General features: G+C 35.9%; 1 protein-coding gene across 1 annotated transcript; it reads right to left on the bottom strand.

Moving 5' to 3' along the window:
- Positions 1–1291: 1291 nt before the first annotated feature.
- LOC126828492 (uncharacterized) lies at positions 1292–19032 on the bottom strand. The gene is made up of 3 exons (XM_050558261.2): positions 18820–19032; positions 4014–6010; positions 1292–3064 (listed from the first exon to the last, which is right to left on the bottom strand). The coding sequence occupies exons 2-3, from the start codon at positions 6007–6009 to the stop codon at positions 2916–2918; spliced, it is 2145 nt and encodes a 714-aa protein (XP_050414218.1). The 5' UTR covers position 6010; positions 18820–19032; the 3' UTR covers positions 1292–2915.
- Positions 19033–19789: the final 757 nt, after the last annotated feature.

Below are 19789 nucleotides of genomic sequence, written 5' to 3'. Positions count from 1 at the left end.
ATGCCCCCTGTTGTTTTTTGGTGATTGTCGAACCACCGGGGCAGAGCCACACCCATTTTTTTCTTTATGTCTCTGTGAGTTGCCTACAGGCCACGAGTCTGAATGGATTGTCTTTGAATTTGGGATATGTATTCCTTATAGCCTAATGACGACAACTGCATGTCCCGACCCCCAGGGACAGAGCCACACCCAATTTTTATGTTTATCGTTTACAGGCCGGAATTCTGAATGGATCAACTTGGTACTTGGGATATGTATTCCTTATAGCCTAAGGGCATCAACTATTGATTTTGGTGATTGCCCCGACCCCGAGTTGCAGACCCACGCCCAATTTTTGCTTTTAGCGCCCAAAGGCCACAATTCTGAATGGATTATCTTGGAACTTGGTATACTTATTCCTTATAACCTAAGGACGGCAACTATTGATGTTGTCAATTCAATAACAGGATGGTACCTATTTATATTGTTTCCATATCCAACCCCCACGGGCCGAGCCACGCCCATATTTTGTATTTATCGTCTACAGGCTGCAATTCTGAATGGACCATCTTGGAACTTTGCATATTTATTCCTTATACCATAAAGACAGCAACTATTTATTTTGATGCTTGCTCCGACCTCCTGGGGCAGTGTCACACCCATTTTTTGTTAGTATTGTGTCTGTAAATTTGGCGAAACAAACCCGACGCCTAGCCTTCTTTGCCTCTGATCATATTACAGCCATTTCATATTTCATTCCCTTCATTTTAAAAAGTACAATATCAACCAAAGCTGGAATGTGGGCGTAGTTAATGCGTTTTTATACACCTATATAACTCAACTGTCAAACATTTAACGAGGGTTGGGTGGTCGAGTGGTCTTTAGATCATAAGATCTGTCATTGAGTCAAGTTAATTACGACATGCCAAGGAGTAGGATCACCTGCTCAAGATCCGCCCTCTCCCTATTCCTAAAAACCCCTATATACAAGCGCATTATGGAATTAAACATTAGACCATATTCGCGACATAATCTTATTTGTGTCGAGAGAATGTAAACCCACCTTTGTCAATCAGCCCAAAGTGTGCTATTAAATAAGCACAGATGTCATGGACATCGGGACTTCGAATAAAGACTCATGAATAGTTTGTTTGATTTCAATCTAAAAATTTGCAGTAGGCTAATGATAGAAAAATGGCATTGGCATTTCAGTTATGTGGAAGTTTGATATAAAAAGGCAAATGGGTAGCCTACCAATAAAGAAATATATTAACTTTTTAACGCGTGCCTTAAAAAAAAAGATGAAAATCACTAGATCCGTAATGTTTAATTTTTGATTTCTTAAATTTCAATAAATACAAATATTACACATAATATAAAGTAAATAAAACAGTATTTTACATTAAATAAACATTTTATATATTAATTTGGGGATATAACGTTGCTGACAAATCCAAACTTGATCACCACTACTATATTTTAAAAAAAACAAGGTGTAATGTACAAGTTGGCTCGTACTAAATAAATGATTTTATAAATCTATGATGATTTAATGGAGTTATATAATTGTCTAACTTTGCTAATTACTTTTTTTGGAAATGTCCAATAAATAATTAGTATACTGTAGTGTTAGATACAAAAATCTGTCAAAACTCCGCATTACCTGCATCCGGGTTAGAGTTCAGGTCAGGTATTTTATTGTTGGATATATTCTGAAATCGCTTATGTAGTTGTCATAATATTGAACACAACACAATGGACATATTAATACACTGGTAAAGATGGATGGGTATTTACACATTGCAATACAACTTACACTTTCTTTATTCTGCACGAAATGCTCCAGAGCTTTCGGTGCATAATGAATCGTTTTTACCCAGACTCCTAATACGAAGTCACCAGTTCAGATTTTCAGTGACGTCATATGTCTAGTAATCCGTAGTTTAGTACCCATCAATAGTCACGAAGGAATCCCTCTCACCCGAGCTAATTGTTAGTTCAGTACGGTTGATAGTACCTTTTAATTCCCAGGGGACATACCTTTAGACATCATTGGGCGTTCGTGGAAATACATCTGACATTTTAGCGTTTCAGAGGCTAGATCTCAGTTCTAGGCTCGTGGAACTCAGACTATAGAGACATCATAGAGTCACAGTGGGATTGGGATGGGGATGGGGTTTGGGGTAGCGTGATGTGAAAAATATATTATTTCGAGTTCTTAGAGACTATACATTATAACTTATCTATTATTTTACTAGTAGTTTCTTATATTGGTGTTATGTAAACACAGATCGTAGTTTCACATTGTTTATTTAGCTGCTCTGACATAAAACAGTGTTACATTGTTTGTTTGTCTTGGGGTTGTTTTTTTTTTTGTTTTTCTTTGGGGTTTTTTTTTGGGTTTTTTGTTGGGTTTTTTTTTTTTTTTTTTTTTGGGGGGGGGGGGGGGTCCCGCGGCGCAGGATAGTGTCACACAATGCTACCGTGGTGTTATAATGGCCAACTGGTTCCGTGACCAGGATAGTGTCACCGGGGAAACAGGACAATAGTGGGTTAATAAATATGCCACAATCGAGTCTTATTGAGTATTAATGAGGCATTATCATGTTCTTACCAAGAAAATAAATTTAATTAAATTTGTATAATATATTCAAAATAACCTTAGGCTCTTTTTATAATTACCAAAACTCTGAACACTGACCTGCTTAGAGTAAGACATTGTGTGCGAGCGTTAGATATAAATGAGCAAAGGGTATACTACTCCGAAGTTGAAAGCTAAAACGTTTATATCTCAACGATGGCTTGTATTTTCGTTCTATTAATATTATAAACATGAATGGTTGCGCCTAAAGAATTATTTAATAAAAGAAAGCCCCCCCCCCCCCCAGTCTTTTGCTTGGGTTACTATAAATACTATCTTCAATAAGTAATGTGCACTACTTCATCGCAACTGAATCAAAGGATTCGCCTTTCAGCTTATGGGTTGCTTTCCGACATGTATGTACCAAAAGAAGAAACTCTATCACCACTAAAGCTATCAAACATCCTGTGATTGCCCAAAATGTGTTGTTGTGCTCGAGTGCATCTGAAAAATATGAAAGTTAAATTGTAGCTCGTCAGCATTTTAAGAATAAAACACAACGTTAATAGCAGTATACCTGCACAGTGGTTACATCATCTGCCATTTGCTCATTTCTCAATATTTAATAGACTAAAAATGCCCATTTTATAATTTTGCTGAATTTTGTTAATTATCAATTCAGATACACTAGGATATAGCTTCCAAGAGTCTCTCACCCAGAAGCATCCCCATTAGCATTAGAGTCTACATTTTTTATCTGATTGTGATGCAGCTGTGTATGTGACTCTATAATCATGAAATCTCGGATGAATTAGTTATTGCCCCTAAGCAGCTTCTGAACACTTATGAGTCTACATTGTCCATCACATATTACTGAAACTTTATATGTTGCGAACGGGTATATTGGAATTTCAATGTGATTTCTCCATTATTTGAGGAGTTACTTCCCTAGATATAGTCACAATGCGACATTTCTTATATTTTCATGCCGTATATCCAAGAAATCTCATTAGGAGATCTATGAGATTTTGAATCTGTTCTCCGATAATTCTGTTTTAGTATCACGTAAGAGATATTTAAAAATGAGAAAAGGAGACCCATTGTATTTGACGACATTACTATGACCCGGTTTAAAGTTTTAAAAAGCCTGTGAAAATCCGCTGGGTACTTTCTGGGGAAAATATGACGTTGTAAGAATAACAATAAAACACAACGATGATAAGAGGGTTACTGCACAGATATTACTTCACCTGCCATATGTTTATTTCTGAATATTTTATAGACTAAACTATTCTCATTACAGCTATTAAATTTTCAGAACAATTTGGACTAGATTTGTTACAGAAGCACTTGGGGGTGGAGGCATTCGATTGTCTAGCTGAAAGTTTATATGTATGTTAATAATTATTATATCATTATTAATCTATATCTAATCTAAAACATATATACTAACCTAAATTATCTAGAGCTTTAACTATATTGTGTTCGTCGCCATCGTTGTCGCCATCTTCCTTTATTGCCGTATTTCTATTTTCTGGAGCCGGAGTACTGTAGTCAAAGTTTCCACATCTGGGAAATCCTGGTGGAGGTAAAGGAATCATTGGAAAAGAATTATTGAGGACCAGTGCCATTCCATCCATATTATGCAGTTCTATGTGACAATGAACGAACCATAAACCTGGATTATCTGCAATGATTCTAACTACAACGTAACCTCCAGTAGGAACAATGATGGTGTCCTTTCTGGGTGGGTTCTCTAATTCAATACCAGGCACGTTACCTCCAAGCCATGACGAATTAGCCCATGTTGCTGCGTTGCAAAAACTCAGTTCCCGGTCGGCATTTCCTCTGCAATTGATATCCAGATTGTCGCCAATGATTTTACCATTAGTGCCATTGTACTGTGCATAGCCCATTTTCAAAACGTAAAACGAATAGCCATGCATATGAATAGGATGGGAAAATCCCTTTCCCGCACCCATATTTAAGAAAATCATTTGATAAACTTTGCCATTTTCTAAATCCAAGGAATATGGACATTGACACACTTTCTCATCTCCACAATCGTCTTTACATTTCAAACCGATTTCTTGGGGTTGAGTTAGTGCAGATACAGGCGGTTTTTTGAAAGTTCTGCCATTTACGGCACCGGGTTTCCAAGATATTCCAGGAAAAGCAAAGTTAAGAAAATGTTCTTCTTTTTCACTAATTGGTCCTGTGGGAGCTGGATCAATTGCTTTAGATTTAAGTTGGTCAAAAGTAACGCATTCGGTATTTGATGACGTAGGATAGAAAAGAAATGGACAATTTACAACCACGCATTTACTTTGTAGTGTGCACACTTTTCTCGAAGTGCTTGGGTCTACCTCCAGTGCACCATCGTATCTTAGGATAGCTAATCCAAAATGGTCAACGCCAATTTCAAGAGTTGTAGCTCGTATCCAATAATTGTTCACGGATTTATCTGATTGTATTCTGAAATCGAACCTTTCGCCTGGGTTGATTATAAATGATTCTGCAGACCTAGGTTGAAGATCGAAGCCATCAGATGCAATAATTGTTAACTCATGATCGTCAATGGATATTCTAAAAGGAACTTGAACACCTACAGCGATGACGCGAAAAATGAAACTAGCATTTTGAGCCACAGTAAATACTTCCAGCGGCGCTTCGTTGTGTTTGCCTGTTGGATCATAATATCTACCTTTACCATTTATTAAAGCTGATTGAAACCGAAACAAACTGAACTCGGCGCCGTCCAGAGAAAAGGTAGGATCAATTGGTTTTCGGTTAACGAACATCCCATCTTCCTCTTTTAATTGGGCAAGGTTAGAATCCCAGTCATGATTCCATTCAGTAATTGTGAACACAAACTCCCTTTCCCTTAACTGTTTCTTTTCTCTGATAATTAGGGGTCCATATGGGCCCATCGATCTCATCAACCCTATGTGGGTATGATACCAATACGTTCCTATTTGCGTAGCCTTGAATCGGTAGGTGAAACTCTGCCCAGGCATTATGGGACATTGAGTTATGAAAGATACCCCATCCATCCAAGGGCTACCCCTTTGTGGTAACCCATGCCAATGTATAGTCAGTGACTCACTAGGTAAAGAATTAGTAACATGGACAATTATTGTTTGACCCTCGTAGACCTCCAATGCCGGACCAGGAAACTGTCCATTAACTACTATAAGAAGACGGGGATCTTCCCATCCGTCGGCAGTGGCAACACCTTCGGTGGGGATTGGTTCCGCTCTACTTGTGTTCACTACATCATATTTATACAATTTGCCATCTTTCGGATATAATGCTGCTCCATCTTTTATCATTGTCATTTTGTATTCAATATCGAACCAGAACTCACACTCATCATCCGCCATAGTGCATGGTGTATGACAGGAGACTTGGGCAACTAATGCGACCAGTAATATATAGAAACCCGCCATTCTGAAATAGAAAATTTATTTATTTAGTACTTAGTTTAATTGGGTGGTATGCTGGGGGTTATCGGATGTGTACTATCTGCGTCTCTGACGCAAACAGAACTTGCTAGGACGCAAAAATATGGAAGGACGCAAACTGAAACTGACCATAATGTGAGGGCGATAAAGTTGTTATTCAAGCGGACGGAGACACGGTGGCTAAGTGAGTAAGACGCTGTCTCGCTAGTCTAGAGGTCTTGGGTCGCTCCCGATGTTAGCCGAGAAAGTTCATCAGGATTGTCCGTCGTGATTTCTTCCCCTTGTCACTGGTGCAGGATGGAGGGCCTGACAAGGACTTCGGATGGGACGAAAAACCGAGGTCCCGTGTACACATTGGCGCTCACGTAAAAGATCATTCGATATACGAGTAGACAGGAGCAGACTGCATTGCGTATGCCCGTCTTCATTACCCCAGTCGGAGCAGAACAGTAGGGCATTAAACCACATTTCATTTCATTTCATTTTTGCAGAACGAGCGGACGTCTTGCTGGGGATGTGAAAATGGTTCTGTAGACATGATTGTCTATGGGTGTTCTAAGAGGAAGTTGAAAAACTTCAGCAATGACGCCAAAAATGTCATTTAACTTCTATGGTTGCATTCTTATGTTGGCCTGTGGATCCATGTCTACCTTCATGCATTTCGTCTCGGGTTTGTGTTTTAAAAAGTCACCCGTAATAAGAAATGTCAATAATTAACTATACATAACAACGCGACCAACTCGCTAACCAACAGCGGTGAATCCATCCCATATTTAAAAGATCTCGATTGTAGTCTGCCCTGTAGCAACCCCCTAGTGTACTAAAATTGTTAGATATAATTATTATTATTATACTGGACGGGTTTTGTTTTTAGATTTTCATGCAAATGGTCATTATATCAATCATTTTGCAAAATTACATTGTCATCAAATTGTAGCACATATCTGATATGTAGGTTCATTGGTAATACTTAGTGCATGGGGATCGCACCACACACGAATAAGTACACAAGACAAACCTACGGACAGGACACAATATACAGACACCACATGCAACAAACGCACATATCAGATCAAGTGAATGGTTCCGGGGGCTAGCCGTAAGCGCCCACTGCGTCGTTGTACGGGATGTTACGTCATTTGCCGTTTTGTTGGTGATAGATTGTCTACCAGTACCGTACATAGCAGTAGTATCGCCTGTCCAACCTCGTGGGTTTTCTCTGGGTCCTCCGGTTTCCTCCCAATGCATATTTGGTATATATGGAAAGGCATAGGGACAAACAATCATACTCGAAAAATACTCAATTCCCTGGAAAAAAATATGGGGTAATTACAGGGTATCACTAACTGCAACCTGTCGGCTTACTAAAGATTGTCAGAACGGCGAGACTTAAACGAACAGAAGACTCTGTGATTCAACAGCAGAATAGAAGTTGGGAAAGGTTAGTCCGGTAATTTACTTAGATATTTATGGCAAATGGGCAGCAAGTAACGATAAATACAACCTTACAATGGACCCTTCCTCGATTAAATCACGTGAAAAACAAGACAGTTTAAAATAGTTTTAGGACTTCAAAAAAATTAATGCCGTTCATAAAAAATATAATACGACAGATATAGCATGATCAATAACATAGGACAATAATTTACAAAAAAAAGAAAAAAATAAATAGAAAAGCAATTAAAAAGATTTATTACACTGCATGTTGAATATATTTTCTGGCTTAATTTCTTAACTCGATATGATCTTTACAAATTAGATCGACGCAAACTTTCCATAAACTTATTTGAATATGATTTAGTATATATCCCCAGTCACACAGTTTGTACGGGGGAAGACACCTTTAAATAAATATGATTGCTTGGATAATTGCGACAGACACAAAGCATCAATAAGTTATCATCGTTTATCATTACCACAGAATAAATCCCACTAGAAGACCCCTAAAATTAAAATATATGGCACGTGGCTACGGACAAAATATGAAGTACATATTATATACAATGAAACGCCGGTAGATCTGAACATTTATGGACATACCATATAGGTCTCTATAGGGCTTATGATAAACTATGTTGCTGTCCTCATTTACCCCAAAGGCCCAGTAATGTACGGTTTGGGCACATTAGATGGTATCCGATTTCAACTTATATTTAACCGAACATTCACATAACTGTCCAAGTTTAAGCCAACCGAATCTAAATAAATGTATTTTATAAAAGCCGTATAGCAAGCCGTTTGTAGCAGTATTGCTCTTGAAATTAATGATGGCATTATATTGTATTAATTAATATCTTTGGCAAATTAATAGATTCACATATATGTACTTAAATCAAGTTAGCGAATGAGTGGCATATTGTTACATAAAAAAGAGGCACAATGTGGTCAACATTCAATTCTAAGTTGATAACAAATATCTGGTGGTAAATATTTCTCTAGTAAATTTCCACAAACCATATAAGGGTGGGTTTCGACGTCATTTGGCTCAATTAACCAATCTCTCTAATTATTTACATCGTATTTGACCTATCAGATAATTGAAGGTCTAAAACCCAAAGCTACAAAACTATCATACTTGTGAGAATTCGTCACACAACAGACAGATTATGGAAAGGAAAGGATGTATAACAATTTCTATCAGCAGACTCGCCCAGTTTTTAAAATCGGATAAAAAAAATTGTGACCTGTATAGGTTCCACAAGCTAAAACGCGTTTTTGTTCAATCAGGGGCCATAATCCAGGAAGTTACGGTCCGATATGTGCCAATATCGCAAGGAATCAAGATCCTTTGGTTATAAACATACAAGTTCAGTTTCATCAAAATGGGATAAAAATTGTGAACTCTAGAGTGTACAATCAGGGGCCATAATCCATGAAGTTACGGTCCCATATAAGCCAATATCGAAAGGAACCGAGATCTTTGAGATATATTTCAAGTTATGACCTGTAGAGTGTCGACAAACAAAATGTGAACGGATGGACGTCAGGATGAACGTAGGCGACCGCAAAATATGTTCTCACATCAGAGAGTAGGCGTATAGACACGTGTCATCGATCAAGTGCCGGGCGTACTTATAAACAGACCAGTGACATACAGCAATTCGATTTAAAGGCTCAATACCACTCTTGTTGTAACTGAATAATATATCCCAATCTTTATTCTGATCAACAAATTGTACTATTTTACAATATTCCAATTAATTGGTGATATAAATTTCATCTTAACACGCCTAATTTAAAAAATTGTAAATATTCAACTAAATGATTTGAAAAGCCTAACGTAAACCTTTTCAAATGTGACTTGGATTTTAAAATATTTTCGAACCCTCTGGACAAGTAAAATAGGATGTAATGGATAATTTACACAGCAGGTAGGACACTTAAACATCTAGTACTTAGAATAAAGCTATTATTTATTTTCTTGAGCTGTCAAGCCAGCAAGAGTGTTATTAAGTGGAATTCTTTATGTAGGAAATAAACCAAAATTCGTGGACAACAAAATAGATAATATGGAAAGAGTAAATTCTACACATGGACAAATATGTGAATTCAACATTCGGTCATGTGACATTTCGATAACAATGAAGTTTTAAAATAATTTCATGTACTGTTATTTAATTTGTTCAGAGAATAAATTATCCCAAAATAGGCCTACATGTTCATTTTTCAGATAAGTGTCTATTATTGGTAAAACTGTCCATTATTTTCGATAAATATTGGACAGTTTTATAAATAATAGACGATTGTTTAAGAAAAGCGTACATTCTCCTATATACTGGTATAAAACATCAAAGGGTGACGTCATAATCTATGTTTTAAGCAAAGACAACTCATAGACTGGATAATCTGCTCTAATACGTCAGACTCGCTCCTACGTCACTCCTTTTCTGACTTGAGAAGTCAGACTAGCGCAGTGACGTAGGAACCAGCCTGACGTCATTTAGAGCAGGTTGTCCAGTCTAAGACAACTCATTTACATTCGCCATTTTGGGTACCAACTATGACGCCATAAAAACTATGACGTCATGGCGTCATGTAGCTTTACTTAAAAGGTTTTATTTTTTTCTTGGTATAACGTTTTACGAGCCACGATTTATCCTAAAAAAAATTGCAAAAGAAAACCGATGCAGTTTAGTTCAATGATAAATATGTCAGACAAAATCATACTCAAAATCGGCCATGACAAAATGACATAATTAACAGAATTCAATTTGGCGTTCTTCAGGAATTATCGGAGAGCGATATTATTATTATTATTATTACAACATATTTACAGTGCGCCCTTTCATATAACATGTTCAGGGGCACTTTACAAACTGCCAATGTAATCATAAATAAACAACGAGATTATGGACATGTTAACGATTGTATACAGAGTCAGTTAAAAGCCTGATTAAATAATCAGTGTCTTTCAGTGGTGGGAGGATACATAATTTCTTTTTAAATTCCTCAAACACGGAGTAGTTATGCAAGCGAAATGTGTCGAAAAATCGAATTTGACAAAAATCAATTAAAAAATGTATTTTTCATTTAATGGCGGACATTTCTTTCAAAATGACTGCCAAATTTGGTAATATAATACCATTTATAATAATAATAACATTAATTTGGTAATAATAGGGCAGCAATAATCTCAAAAATTTAATTTCGAGAATTCTTGATGGTAGAAATTCAAAATAGCCGGCAAAATGAAATTCAAAATGGTGGAATTTTAATTAATCGTCATTTCTTTCCGTTGGGTATGACTTGTAATATGTGGTATATTAATCTCGACACAAACTAGGCGATTTCGGGACTAACATATGGTTTTTTTTAAATTATATATTTCAATTATTCGCTTGCGAGTAGGGGTCTTTAGCAGTGGGAGGAAACTGGAGGACCCGGAGGATCCGGAGAAAACCCACGAGGCTGGACAGGCGACCCCACCCCTTGTCACGTACAACCGGGGATTCGAAAGTTGACTCAATGATAGGCATTATGATACAACACACACGTGCTAACCATTCAGCCATCCAACCCCCCAAACATCTAGATACAATAGACTTCAAGGTACATTGAAATGTTGGCAATAAAGATCCAATCGTAGCTTTTAATCACACACTGTTAACCACTCATAGATGTTTTAATGACAATATATCATATACTTTATTCAGCTCGACGCAAGATTTAAAATGATTAGATACAGTTCGTTGAATCATTTCATAAAAGTATCTTATTTCACAGTTTTACGTATTTGTCGACTTTAAGGTGTCCCATTTAGCCTTTTCTTGTTTCACTTGACTAAACAAAACATTTTGTAGGAATGTAGGCTTTTATAGATTGAACAAAAAGCTGATAAATGTTGAGATGTGTGGAACACGTTCGAGGCGATTTGTAACAAATCTCAGACAGGATATATATTTGATACTAGTTGAGCATCAGAACAACATGATTATTTCATTGGAAATGGGGCGCAAATACCCAAAGGAGTCGGACAAACTCTTAACCATTTGCGTCTCCTTCACTGGGCCCCTTCAATGTCTGTCTACCTGTGAAATAAGATGTACATTATTTTGTATCTGTTAAATGTGTGCTGTTTACATATTAGATTAATATTATTATTTACACATGGGCGGGGAGTGATAACGTCTTACCCAAAACAAATTGCAAAAGAAACCTTTTATTAAAATTACACTGATTTTACACCGATTTTAAGTTACACCGATTTTATATGTTTTATCCATTAATCAATTTAAAGAAATTTTTATTTTCAAAAAATTGATGATACAATTAATGATCGATGACCGAAAACTGACACACAATCCGAAATGGCTCCAGACCAAAAAATCATGGAATTTCAGGCATTTATTTTGCCGGCTAGAAGGCAAAAAGGTTTTATCTCACAAATTAATATTTAAATTTTCATTTTTCACTTTAGGCCTACCCGTCTGCACAAAAACATCTGATTTTTAAACGCGTATGCAAGTTAAATATATTTAATAGCGCTTTTATCTGGTGTATCTTTTATTTCACTTTCTTATCAATTTGACTATAGTATTATAACAATAATGTGCGCTTTTTGTTGCATAATAAAAATAATAATAATAGTTTGTTCAGCTATACTTTTCGTTTCAAAAATGTATGTTTTATCTCTTTTTTGCGGAATTCTACATCCTTGTCGGGGGCAGCTAACTTCGACACAACAGTATGATAGGATATAAAATATAGTGAGTAGGTACATACTTGGGACCCAAGATGGCGTCTTTGTACACTTGACGTCATATTTTCATGACGTCATATGAAATTTCTGGCTTCAATCAATATTGATGTCATTATCCTACCGTGAAAATATGGAATAAACAAAGAAAAACATACACCAGAAGAGAGAAGATAATGTGGGAGTAATTAAAAGTGAATTGTTTTGTCATGCCAAACTTGAACAAAATCTATTAATAAATGCAACCTGTAGAGTATTTCGTATTTGGTTTTATTTTATTAACAAAAAAGTAGGTATGGCAAAAATATTAATAGTTATCGTCCTTAGGGTATACGGAATAAGTGCAAAGATAACCCATTCAGAATTGCAGGCTGTAGACGATAAACACAAAAATTGGGCGGGCATCTGCCCATGTGGGTCGGGACACGCACCAAAATCAATAATTGCTGTACTTAGGCGATACGGAATAATTATGCCAAGTTCCAAGATAGTCCATTCAAAATTGTGGAAGGTAGACGATAAACACAAAAATAGGGCGACGGGTAGAACGAGTCAATATAAATAGGTATAATCTCTTTATTGAAATGATTGTTCATGCCAAATTTGAACAAAATCTGACAAAATATTAACAAAACGTGGGCTTGGCACCGCCCTTGGGGGTTAGGCATGCACCAGAATCAATAGTTAGAATTCTGAGCTGTCTGAATAAAATTTCCCTCATATCACACTGTATACGCCCGTCTTCATAAGCCCAGTCGGAACAAAACAGTAGGACGTTAAACCCCATTTCATTTCATTTTCATTTCTATATTATCTTTGTAAATACGGAACGGAGTTAGGCCTATTTGAAAACTGGTATTCCTAATATAAATTCAACTTTTATTTTATTGTACTTTGCAAGGGATTCCAATATCACTCGAATCAAACCCAGGTACTTTAAGAAGAGTTCAGTTGAAAGTTTGGCCAACTCGTCGGTTTAAAGTTATACTTGGTGTACAGATTAGTAGTCAATGTTATTTACTGTATTCATTTTTCACAAATAAACAGCCCTGGCCATACCTTTACTACTTCTATTCATAAGAACGTGACAAAACATATAATAATTTAAAAACAATTGCGTAACACGTGAATGTGTCAATTTTGAAGGTTAACGTGTATTATTCATTAAAGTTCTCAAGTGTAAATGACCGGAGTGTCAGTTCTTTAAAACATGAACTTTTTCTACCCAGTGTTTATTACGCCTTTTTAAATTAATTATCTGTAAGCTAATTGTAATTATTTTTTCATAAAAAGTGGAAATCTACTTACTGATTTCTTCGAAAATCAACGAAATTAATTGGTGTATTCCATGTATTGGTTCACAAAGAGCACCGAGTATCCTACTGGTTATAAATCTCACCTACTGTATTTATGTATCTAGGATTTAAACCGGTTTTGTTTATAACAAAGAGGACTATTGAGTCATGGGTCTTGTATAACATCGAAAAAGAGAGAGAGAGAGAGAAGAGAGAGAGAGAGAGAGAGAGAGGGGAGAGATAGGGTTTAACGTCCACTCGACACAAACTAGGTCATTTCGGAACTAACATATGGTTTTAATTTTATTTCAATAATTCGCTTGCGCGTAGGGTCTTTAGCAGTGGGAGGAAATCGGAGGACCCGGAGAAGACCCACGAGGTTGGACAGGCGACCCTACTCCTTGTCACGTACAACCGGGGATTCGAAACCACGCCAGTTGACTCAATGACAGGCCTTATGATATAGCACGGACGTGCTAACCATTCGGCCATCCAACCCACCACATCGAAAAGAAAATATGCCAATGGAGTTCAGAACATAACATAACATAACGACATTTAAAATAGGCTACACTTTCCTGAACAGTTCTTGACTATTTTTATACTATCTTTGTTCTACATGTATTTATATATTCTATATATACTCTTCAAAAAAAAGTAGGGGATATTGAAATGCAAATACCTTTGCAGGTTGTGATATGATAAATAGTCATGGACACGTGACATGCTTTGAGAGTATGTTCACAGATCAAGAACTTATCGCCCCAACAGAACCACTGAGCTGCACATGCGCCAGGGGTTCATTGTCAAATTTGACACTTAAAGGAAGGCTTGATGAAAACTGCCGCTTGCTGGTTTATCCTATCCAGGTTTGCTTTCCTATCAGTTCTTGCATAAGATTTACTGTTTAGCGTATCTATGCTTTAGTGTGTTACGTTTAATTTGATCGGGAGACGTGTTCGTCGACGTCAACCTCTACCGACAATACTGCAAGAATTGGCCGTGGCACTGCAAGATGAGTGGGTTAGATTGCCCAAAATCGTGATTGGGCGGTTGATTAGGAGCATGCCACGACGAATTGCTGAATGTCTGAGGATTGGTGGAGCAATTACTCATTATTAGGACAAAAATCAAAAACGTCCATTTTCACTTTTGACGGTGTATCTGTTTGCCAGTGAAATGGGGCCGTCAGATAAGCCGCCCATATGAACTGTTTAAGTTCATGTATAGGCAATTGGCCTGTTGTTAACATGCACTGGTTACCTCTAATAAAAACAGCAGTGCATTTCCGCAGTTTTGTATTGTTTCTGAATATCCCCTACTTATTTTAAGAGTATATTTATAACAAAAATGACTAATTGGTCATCTACTACATCGAAGAAAAAACTGTCAAGCATGATGCAGCCCGGACATCTAATAACACACGGTAATTAAAATACAATGACAAATCCTTTGCATCATCATCATATTCTTTGTCGGGTGGAATATGATTACGGGAAAGGGGATGGGGGTATGCATGAGTCTTGGTGAGCGTAGCGGGGTCAAAAAACTTTTTCAAATTGATTTTTACAGAAAAGTACGTCGACCAAAAGGTTCGGTTTGTTAAATGTTATATTAGAATAGTTTGTGACAATTGCAAACATCAGAGAATGGGCCATATATTATAGAAATATAATTATATAATTGTAAAATAAAACAACCATTACACCTTTGTGGAAAACGTGTTTTAGTTAATGATTGATTCATTCTGAAAATTCGAGTGACAAAGGACATTTCGGACAAAACTGGCTATAGGGTACCTGCAACTGAAATGATACCCCTACCTTTTCCAAAGTAAAGATGTGGGCTGTGAATTTAAGCGTGGCAGAGAGAGCCTTGGTGATGGCACACGTCCTGGAGGGCCATCAACAGCAACTATTCAAGAAAACATTACCCGGGTGCATGACATGGTGATGGCTGATCGACGATTGACCAATAAACATTTCGCAAGAAGAAGGTGTTGGTATATAAAATTATGTAGATACGGTCACTAAAACAACTTTATGCGAAGTAACCATATGAATTTTCCGTGGTTGTAAAGACATAAATATGTATTGGACGTTAAATTTCTAATAAACACACATATTCATTGACAAAAAGTTTGGACGTTGTACACTTGAGAACTTTTGCCTAGCAACAGAAGATGAGATAACACAAACAACTCAGATATCAGCCTCAAAGACATGGCTACTGAAGAAGTGGAGTTAATTCCAGTGATCACCCAAATCGTGAACACATCTTTAGTAGGCGCTTAAAACAGCCCATGTGACACCCCTAATTAAAAAAATCAACCGTTGATCCTGATGTGATAAAAATTACCGACCTGTGTCGAATTTATCTTCCATTTCGAAAATTATAGAAAAAAATGTCCTTAATAGTTTTAAATACCATTTGGGTGAGAAAAAAAATCTCTAAAAAAATATCAGTTTGCCTACAGAAAACGGCACAATACGGAATCTGCCTTATTTCGTGTTCACAATGATATCGTATGCAGCTTGGGTCGGGAGAAACCAGTGTCGCTAGTTTTAGGCAGTTAAACCCCGTTTCATATAATTTCTACAATGAAACCTTACCTTGTTAGTCGAAATATGAATGAATAAACCTCATGTCGAGCAGCTATCTCTAGAATTATCATACATATTACATGTATACTACGTAAATATAAGCACCAAAATAAACTTAACTGAGTATCTAAGTTTATGCATTATATATAATGAATTTAAATAGCGGATTATATTTTATGTTTCAAATCATGGACCTTTGATCTCATTCACAAGATTTCATCAATTTGGATGTAAGCAGGGATGTAACATCGATGTGTAAATTTAAATCTTCGACAGGGTTTTCTTTTGTGAGTGATTAACAGTCTCAAATTTCCCCTGATGACTTTGTCCTGTATCATGTTCAGAAGATTGCATAAGTTTGAACATTATTTCTCTCGGCAAGAAAATAAATGTAATTAAAGGGCCATAAGGTAGAATTAAATAAACAGCTGACAGTTCCCGCTATAATAGTTAAATGTTAATGAAAACAGAATATGCTGTAAATTTCAGTCAAATTACTTCACTCTCAACCGAGATATTATCGATTCAATTTTAGACTAGCCTCGATCCTCATTAACGTTGGTACGGTAATTAACAAAGTCTCGATTATCCATTTTACGTTAAATTATCCATTACAAAATGTATCCAAACCCACTAAATATCGCAAGCTAACGATGGCACCCGGGACGATTATGGTCTGGATTATTTAATTAATGTCTAATTAATAATTTAGATTATATTTCAGGCCCAAAGAAAGATTTGCAATAGGAAGATTTAGCTCTTGCAAAATGCATGTTTAAAGTTTTAATAACTTCACAATAAACACCTCTGTACTTAGATCAGTGATTCTCAACCAGTGTACCGCGAGATCTTCCTAAGTGTGCCGCGAAATTTTTAACGGCACACTAAGAAAATGTGCAAAACAATGTGATCACAATTGAGTATTCACTGCAGTGTCTACTGATAAGTTCATAGCTGTGTTTTTATTTATTTAATTTGAGTAATTCTATGTTTTTGTGACTAGTCTCTGTCTACGGTTGTATTCCGTCTGACTTACCATGATTTTATTTTGCAAGATTTAAATTTTTTTCATATGTGTTCCAAGGTGTGCCGTTGGCAAAGAAAAAAGGTTGAGGGCCACTGATTTTGACCGAACGTCATTAAACTGCTTAAAAACCAATAAAGAATTTGTAAAACTTTTTAAACGTTTATATCCAAGTGTTGCCTAACATGTCTCACATTTAGAATACAAAATAATTTGAACATGAACGGTAAAATTAAATGACGTCAAATTGGAATTTATTTTTTTACCCAAATTCTGAATTTTGACCGATTTATTTCTAATGCAAATAATGAACAACGACCCAACCAAATATATATTTCGTTTACAAACTTACAACATAAACGGGTAGCTATTTGTGATTGAATACTTCTGATCTGAAAAGCATTGGCAAAATGTCGCAGTTTACGACGATATACTTTTGATATGACAGTACTGTGAACATCTGGTTAACTTTCTTTGTTATGTCAGAATGAAAGTAAAATCTTAAAAAATACCCCTTGATTGAAGTGTTTTTGTACCTGTCAGAAAAACATAAAATATTTTCTCACATACAATAGATATTTGTGTCATAGAATCTCCATGTCTACTAATATTTATAAATAATCGCTGATGTCTAAGCAGAATTTGTTAAGCAGAAAATAGCGATAATAATGAGAGTTACGCAAATCAAATTTTATATTTTATTTGCCCGGAGTAACTTCATTTAACAACATGCTAACCCAAACAGATGTTCTAGAAAAAGTAAGCATACCTTTCCTTGTACGTAACAGCTATCGCTACTCACAGTTAATATAGGACAACCTAGGGTGACATTTAAAGGAACCGGTCATTGAAAATGAAAATTAGCATACTTCAATCCAACACTTAACAAGACAATCAGCTAGAAAATCAAATTGTATGACGATTAAAAAAGTATTATGTAAGATTTAGATAAAGAGCTGCTGGTCTTCCTTGCTGTAATAGTTCAAAAACAGATAATGCAAAATGAATATATTAAAACAATGCATTAAAAATACTTTATTCTGAAGGTTTGACAAGATGTATGCACTGATTGTAACCACCATACTGATTGTTCGCGGCTTAACCTCGATTCACCATTTTTAAATTAAATCATTAAATGGGCGAGCCGCTCTAATCTACTTAAAATCGGTCACAGCCAATGGCATCGAGAGTTGTTTATGGTCTTGTCATGTTAATAAATGCCTAATTTATAATTTATGTAACATTTAAGGCCCAAAGAAAGACCTGCAAAAGGCAGATTTAACTCTTGCATAATGCCCGTTTAATTGATTTAATCAACATTAATATTCAAACTAAATCCAATTGCTCGATTAAGTCAACACTAATAATGAAATTAAATGACATATGGTCTTTCAAATGAAGTCTTCCTTTGCTTCAATGTAACACCCAATGCAATAAAACTAATCAAACGAACTCATTTAGCAAGGAGATTCTTTTAAGTCAATAGAATTAAATGGCGATTAATCCATTAAATCAACATAAATGGAACCCCTCTTCATACTTAATATTAATTATTTTTAATTTTAAAAATATTCATGGCAAAGTAAAATCTTGAAAGTATCAAACAAAAAATAAATTAATAATTATAATGTTATTGGTCAACTGGAAAACAAGAATACATTAAAATCACAAACTTACGTTGGAGCATAAGTCAGTCGAAAGCATTAATCGATCCTGAAATGACAGCAACGCTTCGATTATGTTTATTAAAGCTGTAGACTAAGTCTGGCTACAAGGAAGTTTTTCCAGGTGGGTTTAAACCAAAAATCAACAACCGTGTTTGTTCTTTTACACAAAACCCGTCCGTTACGTCTTATATTTGATTTGCGTGTCATTCCAGTGAAGGGGCTTTACCTCATAACATATATTCACGCCGATCCTAATGCTTTTTGGAATTCCATTCACCAGTTGTACCATAGTACATATAAATGTAGATTTGTATAAGCACGTTCGTTGGTTTAACTTTTATTAGTCAATAATTGTGTATCTCGTCATCAGTATAATAACCAATCACAAATAAGAACTAAGAAAAACTAATACGCTCCCAGACCCTGTATCTGAAAGAAGGCGGACAAAAACATATTGTTGTAACCGTTCCCAAGATAATGACATGTTACAAAAGTAAATGTTTCAGTTTGTTTGTTTTTTTTAAATGATGATGTCAATATTATTATATAAACAGCAGAAACACAATTGGCATTAGTTTAGGTCTTTTATTACACCAACATGCAAAATAGCTGCGGAAAAAAAGTGGCTAACCTGAAAATAAAAACATGTTCATAATAAAAGAAAAAAGGTTTTGATGCACATAAAACTTAAACATGCATTATGCAAGAGCTATATCTGCCAATTTGCAGGCCTTTCTTTAGTCCTTAACTGTTATATAAATTATTAATTAACTTGCCAAGACCATAACCAACTCTCGATGTCATCGGATGGTCCCGATATTAAGTAGATTTAAATACGTTTGGCGGTTGATGCGGTTTGGATAGTCGAGACTTTGTTTATTATCGTAACAACGATATAAATAACAATGGAGGTTAGACTGAAATTGATTCGCTGGTAACTAAGCTCAGGGTGAAGTGATTTGACTGAAATTTTCAACATA

This window comes from Patella vulgata, chromosome 7, assembly GCF_932274485.2.
Source record: "Patella vulgata chromosome 7, xgPatVulg1.2, whole genome shotgun sequence".
Lineage (NCBI taxonomy): Eukaryota > Metazoa > Mollusca > Gastropoda > Patellidae > Patella > Patella vulgata.
The sequence above is the reverse complement of the archived record's forward strand: the minus strand, read 5'-3'. Positions and strand labels throughout refer to the sequence as shown.

Bases quoted from the DNA above. Each gene is read 5' to 3' on its own strand.
- LOC126828492 (XM_050558261.2), bottom strand. From the start codon at position 6,009: ATGGCGGGTTTCTATATATTACTGGTCGCATTAGTTGCCCAAGTCTCC. The intron at 3,065-4,013 runs GTTAGTATATAT...CATATTTTTCAG, and splicing joins TAAAGCTCTAGATAATTTAG to ATGCACTCGAGCACAACAAC.